Source organism: Phalacrocorax aristotelis, chromosome 8 (assembly GCF_949628215.1).
Source record: "Phalacrocorax aristotelis chromosome 8, bGulAri2.1, whole genome shotgun sequence".
Classification (NCBI taxonomy): Eukaryota; Metazoa; Chordata; class Aves; order Suliformes; family Phalacrocoracidae; genus Phalacrocorax; species Phalacrocorax aristotelis.
Genome location: NC_134283.1, coordinates 22591060 through 22606203, shown reverse-complemented (window position 1 = coordinate 22606203; position 15144 = coordinate 22591060). Strand labels below are relative to the sequence as shown.

At 52.4% G+C, this 15144-nt stretch overlaps 2 protein-coding genes across 11 annotated transcripts in view; both read right to left on the bottom strand.

Moving 5' to 3' along the window:
• The window catches only part of CNOT1 (CCR4-NOT transcription complex subunit 1), a 68616-nt gene extending 62373 nt beyond the window's left edge, over nt 1-6243 (bottom strand). For all 10 annotated transcript variants that reach the window (XM_075101820.1, XM_075101825.1, XM_075101821.1 and 7 more), the window contains exon 1: nt 6103-6243. The gene's annotated coding sequence lies outside the window, so the exon portion shown is untranslated. The remainder of the gene's footprint in view (nt 1-6102) is intronic.
• Nucleotides 6244-7325: 1082 nt separating this feature from the next.
• SLC38A7 (solute carrier family 38 member 7) lies at nt 7326-15144 on the bottom strand. Its single transcript, XM_075101818.1, has 11 exons — nt 15056-15144; nt 13386-13827; nt 12957-13155; nt 12725-12869; nt 11888-11986; nt 11068-11125; nt 10588-10702; nt 10214-10361; nt 9930-10129; nt 9623-9677; nt 7326-9529 (listed from the first exon to the last, which is right to left on the bottom strand). The coding sequence occupies exons 2-11, from the start codon at nt 13650-13652 to the stop codon at nt 9427-9429; spliced, it is 1389 nt and encodes a 462-aa protein (XP_074957919.1). The 5' UTR covers nt 13653-13827; nt 15056-15144; the 3' UTR covers nt 7326-9426.

The window sequence follows — 15144 nt, the reverse complement described above, 5'->3', positions numbered from 1 at the left end:
GCTACCTTGGTAAACAAGAAGAATAAAGTTTAACAACAAAATAACACAGACATGTTTGACAACTTACATGAACCATTTGACATAACTGTGTCCACAAGGAAAAAGTACTATTAAGTTTTCACAACACAAGCTTAGTTGCTTTCACGCTACCCGACCATATTTATTCATTTTTGCATTTTGCCAGTCTGAAAGAGGTAGCAAACAGCTCAGTCAGAAGAACGACTACCCTTTCAGCACTGTGAGAAAGAAAATGAGATGCATAATCTATTAAGATACCATACAGCAACAATCAGAGGTCAGAATCATTCAAAGCATCAATCACAAGTTTATATTAAAAAAACATGCTTTTTAACCATCTCTGCAATATTTTGCCTCACTACCATCAAAGCAATACTGCGCTCAACCGTACACACTAAAACAAGCAATTGTGAACGAGCACAAAGAACTGCAATAAACTAAGCCTAACATTTGGCTTATACTGCAACAGCTTTCCAGTGAGCTACAACAGCAGAGCTTGCCAGCTTAATAAATTTCTATGACAACACAAAACTTGGCACTTGACATCTCATCTGTTAAGTTACAGATTGCCAATGTGATAAAATTGCATCCCAAAGCAAGTCCTGCATAACCAACAGTCTGAGGAATCTCAAAGGAAGTCGTAAGCTGCTCTGAGAAGCAGTACTGTAATTTATCAGAGGTGGAATCAAGCTAGAGAGTCACTGTTTTGAAGCTCTACTTGATCGAAACACAAAGGTCACTAGGCTTCATTGCAGGAGTCTGACGATGCCTTTTCCAGAATAAAAACTATTGCTTTACTGTCTTGGCTGTATGGCTGAAACCACCAGTACAGGATTTCTGCCTCATCATTGAGATGTATCGCACAGGTGTTCTGTTAACTTGGCATGTGTAATGCTTAGAGCAAAACAGTTCAGAAAGCAACCCCTGCAGCAGCATGGCTCGATGTGCTGGCCATCCTTCTGCAAGAATTAAATGGGAACAGCAGAGAGGCAAGCATGCCAGGGTAAAAGGGCTGTGCTGGGTAGAACAGGAGAAAAAAATATTTCCCCCTCTCCCTTTGTACAAAGGTTTTCACTGGCTTACACTTAGAACTACAGCTTATTTAACATCTGCCTACACTGTAAAACATTTTCTCCCATGATACAGGAAAGAATCCACACAGGTGACAGCCTCCGCTGTAGAGGCAGCAAGACAGCTCTCAGGACTAGCAAGTTTACATGCAACACCTGCAGGGAAATTTACTCTCCTCTTCCTCCACAGACACCAAAAGCATCAGGAGCAACAAATCCTATTCCATGGGCACCAAGGTCATTCTGCTCTTTGGTAAAAGTTTATTACATTCAATAGAAACATGGGTAAACTATTGGTAAAGAAAGTGAAATCATCCACTGCCTTCCAGATTCTTCCACAGAAAGCCCTGTGTCCTCCTAGAAGCTACACAAGGTTTTACTGACACAAGAAAACACCTTACATCTCATGAAAAAGAAATTTTCAAGTTTAATATTGAAAACATTCCTCAATGACAAGGCAACTGTGCTAGGAAAGAATTTCAGAGCATATTTAAAACTGCAGCAAGAAGAATTATAGAAAACTTTGTATTTTTCTTTTTTGTACATCTGACAAGCTATAATTCATTACCTTTATTTCCAGGTTTAAAAGCCCACTGACTGTGAAACAGCTTTGTAGAAAGGTGGATAGGTACAAAAGTTATTAAGATTTCTCAGTAGCACAGTATCTGATTTTTTTTTTAAATAACTCTATTCCTCTTTTGGAATAATCCAGAAAGTGTCACTGAGCACGGCAAGTACATGTTTTCCAAGACATTCTTACTGGCAAGGTGTAACATACAGGACCAACATAAGTCTTATGAAAAACACTTGTTAAAAATCAAGCAGACAGGCCACCATGCCACAGTACTTACACCTACAAAAGCCACCACAAGCAGCTAGCAAGGGGAATTCAGTCCCTATCAGAGCACCAGATTTCAGCAACCAGCCTGAAGAACAAGGGCTGGTTGAACTCAGGACTCAAGAACAGGACACAAACTAAAACCCCAACTCGGTCATTTTTAAGGCAATAACAGAAGCTTCAGAGTTTGCCTTTCAGGCCCTCTAGGAAATAAAACCACAGTTCTCTGGGTATTGTTCCTCAGACCAGTACAAATAGCACAGCAATCACACCTACCCCACCCAAAAATCAAGCTTTTCGGTACTGGAACTATGAGTTGGGCTCAGTCATAAATCTGATCCTCCCTGCTGCCACCCACGACGCTGCAGAGCACTGTCTCCGACCATCCACCCCTCTATTCGCATCACTGTTTTCTCCCAAGAAAAGCAGGGACTACCATCTCAACAGGCTTTAACTGCATGAAAGCACAAGAAGCTTTCCCACTTTCTAACTCTAAAATCTGGCAGTGCCACCAGAGAACCCAAACTGGAGTACAAATGGGATTTTCCCTTTCAAGGAAGCAGAACAAGAGCCTGAGCAGACACCACAAATCAAGGACAGAACACAACAGCTGAAGGAAGCAGCTTCCCGTTTATGTTCTAAACATACAGTTTGAACAGTATACATCCTGATACACATAAAAAATCCTGACAGCTCTCACAAGCACCAGACTAATGGCATTTCAGAGTTTCAAACAGTGCAACCTAACTTACAGTAGTACATAAAAATCAGAGTAATTAAGGGAGCCCAATCCAGGAAGCAGAAGTGCACAGGTTCCTCTCTGGTCATTCAATGCAAGGCTAAAATTCAATTTCCACAGCACTGATTAAGAGAGCTATGAATGCTACGCAAAGCAGACTTTATTTTTAGATGCATATATTCTTAGTGGGAATAAATCTCCCTGCACTGGCCCCAACAATTCAAGAAGCTTTCAGGCCATGGGGCAAAACTGCCATCTTTACGGGTTCAGAAAATTCAGGCCTCAGACAGAAAGAGTAACAAAAAAATTCGAATTTGCTGAGAAAATTAGCTACTTTGAATTATAGTCCCTATGATACAGTAATGGATTAAGCTATCAGACACAGGGAGCTCTTAAGAGATTACCATTTTATATTGTACAACAGCTGATTTTTAAAAGGTAGAAAATATTTGCTGAAATCTACAGTATTATGTAGCCTCAACACTTTCTAAGAAAATCAGCAGGCCATCAGAAAAACATTTGGCATCTCTTTCAGTAGATTATTTTCAACAGCAGAGTTCTGTTGGGTTATTAAAACATAAATACAATAAAATTTTAGGCAAGAATCCCAAAACCACAGAATAGAGAGGGCCAATATGTAAAGAGCAGTTGGGCTGGACAAAACACTCTACTAACCTGAAGCAGATCACTAGGAGTACCTAAGCATTGCTGCTGAAGATGACAAACCTGAAGCCTTCCACAAATTCAGAAAGAGCCTTACAAAGCAAGTAATTTCAAAATTACTTTAAGCTGAAGTTTGGAATTTTTTAGTATTTTGCAGAGGTAAGGCACCTCCTCCCACTGGGTTTCAAGAGTTGTAAAGATTTTAGGCCACATGTACTGCATTTAGGAGATAAAAAGCTTGAGTGACAAAAACAGCAACATGTTTGCTGATTAGGTTCTAAACTCCTGTCAAAAAACATCATATAAAACATGCTAAAGGCACCACTACTAAACCTGTTCTTCAGAACACAGTTTCTTACCCACTCCTCAAACCCATGCACAAACAGAACACATGGAAGAGCCACACACCTTTCGGAAGCCCCAGATGAGAAGTACTCCAAAGGGGAAAGGAGGTTTTGAATCATACCATGGTTAGATTAGATTTCTGGATGTCTATCATTTTTACATCTATGGAAAGAAAAAACCTTACAGTGTAAGTTACATTTACAGTAAAATAAGCTACTCATTAATTTGACCAGTTCAAATTTAGGTGTTTACACATAGAAAAGCCACCTGAACATTCCATGTGCTGGAAAACTACACACAACTCCAGTCAACTGGAAGCCACAATGCTGATTAGACACCGTAACTTTAGTTTACAGAGAGTGGCTGAAATAAGCACATATGTCTGTTCCCATACACTAAGGCCAGTTAAGTTTCAGGTTTGGAACCTACCTCAAATACATCAGACATGCACCAGTCTTTACAAGGCCGCTCCAATCATTTTCATATCTCAACTAAGATAATTTACAAAAAAAAAAACCCCAAGAAACTCTCACTTCCCACCTTCCCTTCAGTCAAACACTGCAGGATAAAGTTTCTGTTGGAAGGAAGTGAAGGAAATTTAGGGACCTGTTCTCAAAGGCTTTGTGCTGTTTTTCCACCCAAAAAGGGTTTTAAAACAGTTAAATGCAATTTCAAAAGGCAAAGGAAAACTGCAATATTCATAATAGTAGGAATGGTTATAGAACAAAAAAAAAACCAAGAAATTTACCTAAAATAGTGATGACCTCAGCCATGATTCTCAGTAATAAGAAATCCAGACACTACTTAGGGATGACCCATCACAGGGTCACAAAACATCACTGTCCACTTTTCCTAAGTTGTTTGCCCAGTTTCTCTTCCACTTATTCAACTGAACATGAACAGTAGCCATTTCAGCATCAATTAAAACTAAATATTTAAGCGCATTATGCTAGAAGGATAAACAGGATCAGGTATTTTTGTAAAGAGGAGAGACGGGTAGATAGCAAGCTTGCTATGAGTCTGGAGACACCAGGCCAAGAGGATCAACAGTTAACAGCAAACTTAAAAGCATAAGGGCAGAAAAAACAAGAAAATAACAGAACAAGGACAAGCAAGCCTATTACCAACCAAGTTTGTTTCCTGTTTATAAGACAGTCACCTCACCAAGACTCATCCTGCCTCTAATTTCAGTAAATGCCAATGTATTTACCTTAGAAACAGGAAACACTTCGGTTGTGTGCACTAAGAATGACTTGTCAGGTGTCATACCTGTTTTGTTACCTGATTAAAAAAATGCTCCACTGAGAATAGATGCCATGCTTCCTTCTGACAAGTGGGATTCAGAAACAGACAATCCAAGCTCATGATATATTAACAGACTAAGTGTTGTGATTTTTAGTATTATCCCACTTCTGTTGTAAATACAGCGCAAATTGTTTGTGGTTAGACTGCTCCATCGCCTTATCATATAATAAGAACACGGTACTACTCTGAGTTAGAGAACTACTGGAGTGCGGCTATTTCTAATAATACAGTATCTGTAAAAACAGCCAACTGCTGCTATTTCTAGGTCTGAAATAAGCAAGTCGGTTTTACTACACAGCGTATTCTTAACTGGAGGACAGTGCTGAGAAGTGTTTCTTCTGTGCGGTCCGAAGAAAGGCTATGTCACGGGGTTATTTACTATAGCTGACCGCTAACAGGTTACTTGTTTTCTGTGGGTAAGTCACAACAATGCCGATCTTATAAGGACGCCACCGAGCCAAGCTCAGGGGTAGGCCCAGCACCGGCTGCTTCCTGAGCCTCTCCCGGCGTCACCCGTCACGATCAACACTACAAAAGCGGACGGGGAAAGAGAAACGAGAACAGCTCAAAAGCCGAAGCCTTCCGCGCCCCCTCGAAGCGATCGCCGCGCAGCCTGCCGCCTCGGAGCCTTCCTCCCCGCCACGAGAGCCGCGGGCGGTGACCCGCGGACCTGGAAGCAATCGCGCCTCCCGGCCCGAGCCGAAGCAAAGCCCTTCAAAGTTTGCTCGGCTGTGCCTCCCGTCCATCGGACGCCGGCTGATGGAGCAGGAGTCGGCGAAGAGGCGATGGGCCGCGGCGGTGAGCGGCGGAGGCCGAGGCAGGCCCGGCCGCGGGGCCCCGCGGGCTTCCCCACGCGACCCCGAAAGCGGCGGGGCGGGCCGAGCTTCCTCTACCGTCCCCGCAGCCACCTTCCGCCCGGCTCCCGCCGCCACCTCCTCGGCCCCACACCACCGCCCTTGCGGTGGGGGGGTGGGGTGGGGGTGGGGGGCAGGCCGCGGCCGAGACCCCCGCCGCCCCGGCGGCTCCGGTGCTCCCCCGCTCCCCTGACACATACACAGAGCCCACCGGCGGGCCGGCCAGGGCGCGGGCCGGGGCTGTGCCCAGCAGAGCGAAGCAAGACTCACCTCGAGGGAGCCGGAGCAGGGCACCGAGCCGAGGCCGTTCGCGCTTTCTATCCACTCGCCTCCGCCGTTTCTCTACAAAATGGCGGACGGGGTCTCGCGCTCACGTCGCGGCCTTTCCCCTCCCCCGTCCCCTCGCGGCACGCCAGCGGGGGGGGGACGGGGGACGGCGGGGGCGCGGGGGGGCGTGGCGTGGCGCCCGCCGAACCATCAGTCCACCTGACGTGCCTCTCCCCCAATCAGAACGCAGGACCGCGCGCGGTTGTCCAATCAGCGCGGCGCGACCTCTGCTGGTTCTGCCTTTTCCCACCCTCTCCTTGCGCGGAGAGTGCGCCCCACCCCCATTGGCCGAGAGAGGCGGGTTCCTGCATATTGTTTTGACCAATCAACGCTGACAGCCTCTTGGTTACGCATGCGCACCAGCTGCCAACCAGAGCTGGCAAAACCGACCAATAAGCGCCGGGCGCTGCGCTATAGGGTGAGCTGGGAAGGGGAAGTGGCGGGGGGACCAAAGGGCGCGCGGAGTCATGGGGGGGGGAAGGCGGTGGTACGGCCCCAGGCACCACCCCCATACACCCCCCGCGCAGCGCGGTGGTACGGGCGGCTCCCCCCGCGCTGCCTTGGTACGGCCCGGAGCGCTGGCTGTGACCTGCACACTTCACACACACCACACCCCCCGCCCGCAGTGCGGTGGTACGGCCCGAGCGGGAGGCATCTACATAACATGGCGGCGGCGCCCGGGACCTCGCACTGCGGCCTGCCAGGCTGCAGCTTCGTTCCCCGGTCACTCACGGGGACCGGTTTGCCCGAAATCCACCCGCATCCGCCGGCTTCGGTCCCGGAGAGGAAACTTTTTGGACTTCCTCAGCTATCCCGAACCGTGAAAGGGCTCTTTCCCTCCTGTCCCAGCCGCTTCACTCCTGCCTCTGAGCCGTGGGGCTCCCCCTGGCGTACCAACACCGGGACCCCCAGAGCCTCCCCTGACAGGGTAACCTGGGGTATGAGGGCCTGAGGAAGGCAGCGGGGCCTCGCCTCTGGCAGGGCACCCCCTGCCAGCCACCACGGGGTCAGCGTCAAAGCCGGTCCCTTGTGCCCTCCATCCCAAAGCTGGGAGAGCTGGGCTGGCTTTTTGGGACACGGCTTCAACCCTGAATCCCACCTGGGAGCATCTCCCTCCCACAGTACCCCTCTGGCCCCACAGAAACCACCTCGTGTGCACCCGGCACACACACCACAATGTCACTTTTATTAAATCCAGGTCCCTCTGTTTTCTGCGCATAGAAAATACATTTAAAAAGGCCGGTGTTTGTAAACAGGGGAGCAGTAAGGCAAACAGAGAAACAGCCATAGCACCTCCATACCCTCCCTGTTCTCAGCCCCCCCCGGGGGGATCAAGGGAGCCCAGCAGCTCCCCAGGTAACAACCTGAGATGTGGGACTCCATGTCCACATCCACTTTGGCCATGGGACCTCACCTTTGGGAAAGCCAGAGCCACAAAAGCCACAGGGTACCAAACTCCTCTCCATCTTTACAGTGGCCAGGCACTGAAAGACATATCAGAGTTGGCATCTCCTGAGCTTTGAGCATCCTGATCCTTGCTGGGCTCCACAGGAGGTGGCTCCGTGTTCCCCATGTCCAGGAGGAGTGGTCCCCAGGGCTGGATGGTGTCAGGGTGGGCACCCTCTTTATGCCAAGCGGCCCTCCAAGCCCCAGCGCCAGTTCTCAGGCAGGAGCCAGGCAAGGGGGCTCAGGAGGCAGCTGGCACCATATGAATGGGGGGGTCTGCTGGGGCCTGGTTTTGTCAAAAGTTGAGGGCACACAAGTTGGAGGTATGTTGAGGGAGACAGGAGGGACACATGCCTTCACAGGGTCCCTCAAACATTCCCGCTGAGCTTGGGGCTTCCCTCTCCTCCTCCTCCATCTGGGTCTCCCTGTCTCGTTCTGAGGAACAGCAGGGAGGTCCATGTTTACATGCAGCAAGCATTGCTAGGGGAAGACCAAACGTTTCCACGTGGGGAAGCACCCATGTGCCATCCTCCCAACCACCACCACTGGTCGCAGAGGGAGAGCGCCACGGTGAGAAGTACAGAAGCATACCACGGTTCACCTTCCCACCATGATAGTCTGGGCTGCTTCCAGAAGGTGCAGAAGGAGCAAAGCCGGGTGCTGCATAAAGCTGGGCTGGACCCTTATCACAGAAGCAGCAATAGATACACATTAATTCCTCCCTCCCCAAGGTTTTAGAAGTCAAACAAGGAACAAGGTAACTCAAAGACTAAACAAGAGCGGTTTGTTGTTGAGGTTTAACTCCTCCAACTGAATGTGCTGCTGGGGAACTGCTCAACTTAGCGAAAGCAGAAGTGAAACTATCATTCAGACAGGCCACGGAGGGACAGCCCAGAGCAACACCAGCCACAGAGAGTGTAAACGACCAAGGGAACAATATAAAATGGATTAATACTAACTGCTTTATCCCCAAAGCATTCCTTAAAACCTACACCTGGTCCAGTCCCATTCCCTAGACACCTCCTGGAAGAACAGGATTGGAAATTTGGAGAAGAGCTTTGCTCTAGTGTAGTGTCTCCAGTAGGTCGATGCAGCCACAGCACCTTCTCTAGCGAGTGAGCAACCCCTGGCCGAGGAAACATTTGCACCAGTGTGTCCCTACCCTGGGCTTGTCCTGACCCTCTGAATAAAACAAAAAAATCAGGCTGAAGGTGACGGTCCCACTTTGTAACAGCAAGCGCCGCCCAGGCGGAGGGAGATGTAAGATAAGGAGTAGGAGACAGGCGAGATGAGCCATGGGAAAACAGAGTTCAGACCAAACACTGACACAGAATAGGACTACGAGGATGTTGCCCTGTCTGATAAACACAATTACTAGTTCCCTTTATGCAAGACACGCTGTCTCCCTCCATTGGGAGAAGAAAGAGTTTAAGTTGTGGAGAGGAACTCCACCAGCACAGGGGTATGTGGGTGAGAGCAGCATGCCTTCGCAAGCCCCAGTTGTGACCCCTTAGTGACATCTAAGGTTTGATGTGATGTCTACCCTAGAGGGGCAGAAAGGGCTTGACCTGGACTACAGGTCCCCCTGTAGTGATGCTCTGGCTTCACCAGGGAGTCAGGGCCAAGAGAACAAGCCTGACTGCCTGGTGCATGAAGACAATGAGATACAAACTACCACTGGGCTCTTTCAGCTAAGCCGCAGATTACAACACTCCTCTTGGATCTTCCCAAAGTGCCAACATGCTTTCTCCCTGCTTCTCTTTCATCCTAGGGGAAATCTGCATCCCCAGAGCAGCAGCGCGGTCCAGCCTGGAGGAGGATTCAGGCTGTGAGATCCACAAAGATGGCGTTGGCAGTGGTCTGTCCAAAGATGAAGGCTCCAAGGGTGACCATGAACACCCCATAGCTGACCTGGGCCCACCAGCTGTGGATACAGAAGGACAGGGCATGTTCAGAGGGGACCTTCATGCCAACATCCACAGGGGAAGGGGGGAGAGGGGAATTGCGTATCAGTTACCTGATTGCTCTGGTTTCTTGGATCTCAGAGAGCTTGGCTTGAATCAGGCAGAGTCCTGAAAGGGATAGGAGGCAAATTCAACACAGATGAGGACTGAGCAGACACCCTACAAGCCATGTAGCTGCACTCCCCATTATGGCACAGAAAGACCAGTGAAAATAGTTGGGCTGCTGACAAGACCTCACACCACACGTTCATCCTTCTCTAAAGGCCTCCTGGTTCCTGCCTCCCCATCCCACCCTCTCTCTCTTTGAGACACAAGGCTGAAAGACCTCCATTGGCCCCTGAGCATTCTGGGACACCCTACCTGGGAAGACAAAGATGAAGCAGGCGGCCAAGCCCCCAATGACAGAGATGACTTTGCCGATGTCAGGGATGAAGAGAGCCAGGAGGAGGGTCAGGAGGAACCAGCTGATGGTCTGAAGCAGGCGCCTCCTCCGCTCCCGAACCACGTCTTCCTCCACTGTCACCCCAGTGTAGCGGAGCCAGAGACCCTCCAAGACAGCCCTGTGGGCAACAACCCAGGGCAGGGGAGTTTCCCCACACTGCCCCTCCTGCCCACACCAGTCCCTGCCTCCTCCCAGTGCTCACCGGCCGCAGAAGTGCAGGATGGGGTAGGACGTCAGCACACAGAGGATGATGAAGGCCCGGGCGAGGGCAACAGGTATGTCATTGGAGGGGTAGGACAGCAAAATGTCCTGCTCCACACCAGCTCCAAAGGTCAGGAAACCACAGACGCCTGCCGGGAAGGGAGCAGTCAGCGGGGGATGGGGACAAGCCTCTGGCACATGTGTTTGAAGGACCAGAGTTGGATAGATGTGGCACAGGGCATGTTCCAGGGGGAGTTAGGTGGACTCCACTCCCTTCCTGCTCTGTCCCTCTGCTGACCAGAGGGTCCCTGCCCTCCAGAAGTTCACAGCCCCTCTGAAGACCATGCCAGACTCACATGGTATCCCCTCACTCACCAGTACCCATGTAGACGAAGAGAGCAATCACCATGGCCGTTGTCACCACCATCCCCCAGGTCTTCACCTCTGGCTGCTTCATGCTGTTAAAGACGGGCACACTGCTCACATGGCACTGCCGGGACATGGAGAGAGAGTAGGGACACGCGATGGGTTGAGCCTGAGCACACAGGAAGCTGCACAGGATCCCACATGTGATAACCCCAGGTTTGTCATGATACCGTGATCCCCCCGGTTTGTTGCTGGAGAAGAAAAGTGGGGGACAGGCTGCCCTGGCCTTCTCAGCTGGAGTAAAATTAATACATCTCCATCCAGGGGTGGTGAGGTGTTAAACTGGCTTCAGCCCCCTTGCAAAGCCATGCAGTGAGCACATGGGGAGCGTTTTTAGCTGATCGCCCAGGGGAGCATCCCTGGACCATGCTTGTCCTCCACCCAGACGGCTGCATAGTGAGAAGGGTAGCGCTGAGCTTGTGGCCTTACCTGGAACCCGAAGCAGATGGTGGGCATGGCATTGAAGACGGCCATCCAGGTGGAGGGACTGGTGGGAGAGAAACACCAACCGGTCAGACCAGGCCTCCTATGCCCCCCACCCAGCGCCCTGGGGGAGGATGAGCTGGGGGTGCTTAGCGGTCTGCTCATGCCTCTGCTGACCTGCACCCTCTGTGTTACTGTGTCCCCCCACACAGGATGATGAGTTTGTGTAGAGTAAGCTTTTTCTGGAACCTGGCGCTCCCTGAAGACCAGAGCCTTTCACCGAGACAGAACCAGCCAAAATTGAGCATTTACAAAAATAAAAGTGTCAGTAAAAAATAAGAGTCTGCTTGGGCAGTGCCAAACAACAATCTAAATTTTGCTCTGCCCTAAAATTCCACTGCCTGTGCTGGGTGCATAAACTTCCCAAAACCACGAGGGGGGGACAAGCCACAGGAGCTGTACTGGCCAAGGAAATAACCCAAATCATCCTAAAACAGACCCAGCCCTGGTTGCTGGGTGAGCACAAGCACTGCATGGGGCACTCTAGGCCTGGCTGTATTGGAGCTAAAAGTCAATCACCTCTCCTCAGAACCTGTGATGGAGCTATGGGGACCTCCAAGAGGTCTTTTTCCTCTCCTTCACCACGTGCTTCTCTGCAGAGAAGCAGCCACTTGGGAGCTTCTGGCAGCAATATGCAGCGCCCCCGGGCCCAAGGATGGGACTTGCGCAGATTTGTCCCCAGCCTTTGCAGCCCTCACTCCTGCACCCCTGCCTGGCTCTGCAGTGCTATGATGGCCAGCATCATCACCAGGTCTCTCACGCTCACCTGGTGGGGATCTCCACAGGCATGAGCTCCTTGTCGGGCCAGATGTACTTGATGATAATGACTGCTGTGACATACCATGTGCCGACCACACTTAGGGAGCTGCAAGAAGGGACAGGAGATCCTCAGCGTGCTGCCTCCCCGTTCTGCAGAGGGTCTCCTCTCAGCCTCTCCAGCCCCATTTCCTCCGTGCACAGCCCAGGCCACCCCAATCCTTCCCATCAGGACCACCCCTGCTCTCCCTTCCCACAGGAATATGCCAGGCACTGTCACCCACTGTCCCCAGAGCAGGTGCCAATGCAATCCTGCTGCACCTGGGGGCTGTCCCGTGCTGCTGAGAGTGGCACACCTGCCAGCGAGGAGATGGGCTAGGTTTTGGGCAGGAGAAAGAGGCGAGTGTTAAAGAAGTGGCACTCCTTGGTAGCCCTGGTCCAGCTCCAGCAGCCAGGTGACACCAAGATGCCTGGTGGAGCAGGGCTGGCCTGCAGACCACCCAGCCTGGGGACGCTTACTGGCTCTCCTTTCTGCTGAATGGCCAACTCCAAAGATGGGACAATGCACTTGGAAGCAGCTCTCCCCGCTTCCTCCAGCAAGCAGAAGGGAGGGACACAAGCCCTGGAGTATGACACTAGCCACACAGTGCTCAGCAACTCCTCTGCTTCCCAGATGGGGAAACCAAGGCAAGGGAAGATGAAGGAGATGTCCAAACCCCACAGGGGCGAGCAAGCAGATATAGTGCTAGAACCATGGTGTTTCCACTCCCTGTCCCCTGGGACCATGCTTAGGTGGGTGCTGGCTGGCCTATGCCACTCCCAGCCCCAGAGGGCTCTCCCTACCCACCTGGCATATTTTTGGAAGCCGATCTCCTTGGGGATGGAGAGGGGCAGGATGAGGAAGAAGGCAGTGATGCTAATGGTGAACTTGCGTTCCGTGTACCAGCGGCTGCTCCCAGCTTCCTCAGGCTCCATCACCAGAGCAGCAATGACTGTGGGGACAACCGGGGCGCTCAGGTTGTCCCCTTCCAGCCGAAGGACAGCAACTGGTTATTTTTTCCCCCATAGGACATACTTACTCTTGTCCTCCTGGTCTCCAATGATGATGAGGAAAGCGATGCAGGTGCCAAAGGTGTAGACAGCAATAGCCACCTCACACAGCACGCCAGGCACCTTCCCGCAGACGGCCCACACAACCTCCTGGTAGGTCCGCTCGTTGCTGGCCTGCGAGCAGTATGCCAGGATGACCAAGCCTCCGATGATGAAGATCAGCATGCACTGGGGTGGGGAAAGAAGCAGGGAGGGGGCACTGAGGCAACACCATGACGAGGTTCCCAAAGCCACCTCAGGCAGCCACCCCTGTACACACAGCATCTCTGGGGTCCCTCACCCAACAGGGCTTCCTGCCAGGAGCCACATTCTCCCTGAGCCCCTTCTGGGGCTACACACATCCCCGCCATGTCCCCTCCCAGGGTGGGACAACAGACTGTCCCTTCCCACCCTCTCACCATCTGCAGTGCAACGCCTGCGGCCACGCCACCGGCCATGCTGAAGGCGGCAGGGAAGTTGAGCAGCCCAGCCCCAAGGGCAGCGTTGACCACAATGAATACAGCTCCCAGAGCCGACGTGGCCCCCAGACCATTTCCTTGGCTCTCTCCACTCTTTGGCACCGTCTCCACACTGGGGCTCTGCAGGAGCCTGGCACGTTCCCCGGCATCAGTGCTCCACTCCCAATCCTTGTAGTCGCTGTTGATGCTCCCGGTGCCCTGAGCCATTGTGCCTCCTAGGGTGGCACACGCCACTGTCCACGTCCCACTAGCGCTCCTGCACCAGGCTCAGCTGGCCACCTTGAGGAGGGTCCTCTGCCAGCACTGGCTCCATCAGGCAGGGAGGGCAGCTAATGGGTGGGCTGGGACCACAGCAGCATGGGGGTCAGGCCCTTCACTGCTCCTAGAAGGGGATGAGGAAGGACATGGTCAGTGTTTAATTAAAGTATGGTAACAAAGGACAACCTGGGCATCAGACGGGGGCACAGAGAAAATGAGTTCCCTGGGTCTCAGCTTGGGGGTCACAGTGCATAGGTGTCTTCACGCCAGCAGAGATACAGCAGGAGAACTCACCTCTTGTCCTCCAATTCCAAGGTGAGGACACCACTGCCAGCGGCCAGTGGACTGAGCCCCGGCTGGCGAGCTGCAGCCTTACAACAGGACCCGCCTTTCTGTGGGCACGAGACCCAGCATCACGGCTCGCTTCCTGATTTCCAACCCCAATTCCTGCAAGCTCTGCAAGAGCCACCACACACATGCTCCCGGGTAAAGGTCAGGGCTGGGCTCAACTGGAACAACCCGTACACACAGCAGAAACACCATGTCACCAGGAAAAGCAGGACCAGCTGCACTGCCAGCACAAGATGTCTCAGAAGCTTTTGGAGCTGAAGACCTGGTGTTTTCAGCACCACAGCCCTTGAGAACTGGACAGCCCAGATCTCATCCTGGTGCCTTGCCGAGCTGAAGGAGATCAATCCTCACAGCATGGCAGGGCTTTGCAGGAACCTACACAGCCAAGGGAAATCTCTTTTCAAGGGAAATCTCTTTTTTTTTCCTAGATAACATCTCCAGGGGTTCTTCCTGACCAGACCACCCTTTGCTTCTAAGTTATTTAAACCCCATGCTTGTGCTACAAATCCTTTCAAAGGTTTCTGGGGAAGGGGAAAAAACCCTCAGGCCTGCACAGGGGAAGAATAAAGGCAGCCCTCTCCCACCCCGGGGGTAGTTGCGCAGAGGGGACAGGTCCCAGGCCGGTCGGTCTGCCGACACGCGTGGGTCCGCTTTGGCTGAAACCCCTGCCCAGATGAGGAAGGGGTCGATGACGCTTCCTCCCACGGCCGGAGGAGGATGCTGCAGGGTGCCCGGCTGTCCTTTCACCCCGCCCGGGCAAAACCACCATGCCCGTAGCAACCAGAGACTGAGAGCAAACGCTTCATCCGAGGGTGACTCGACAAGCCCCACGGACTCGCATGGGCCCCGGCGGTGCCGGGGAAGCAAGGCCCGGAGCTGACGACGGTCACCCCGCCTTAGCAAGGGGGAATAGCCTCGGGGACGCGACGAGGCCCCAGCCGGTCCTTGAGGCTCCCCGGGTCCCGCCCTGGCCCCCTCCCCGGTGCCCCGGCCCCACTCACCGGGCAGTGGGAGCCCGCTCCCGGCCCCGGCGGCGGCGCGGCGCCGGCACCGCCCTGCCCGCTGCACGCCGGGGGTTGTAGTCCGCCCC

Coding starts and splice junctions, on each gene's coding strand:
- SLC38A7 (XM_075101818.1), bottom strand. CDS start 13,652: ATGGCTCAGGGCACCGGGAGCATCAACAGCGACTACAAGGATTGGGAG. Junction 10,362..10,587: donor CTTCGTCTACATGGGTACTG/GTGAGTGAGGGG, acceptor CCTTCCCGGCAG/GCGTCTGTGGTTTCCTGACC. Junction 9,678..9,929: donor CTTCATCTTTGTCTTCCCAG/GTAGGGTGTCCC, acceptor TATCCCTTTCAG/GACTCTGCCTGATTCAAGCC.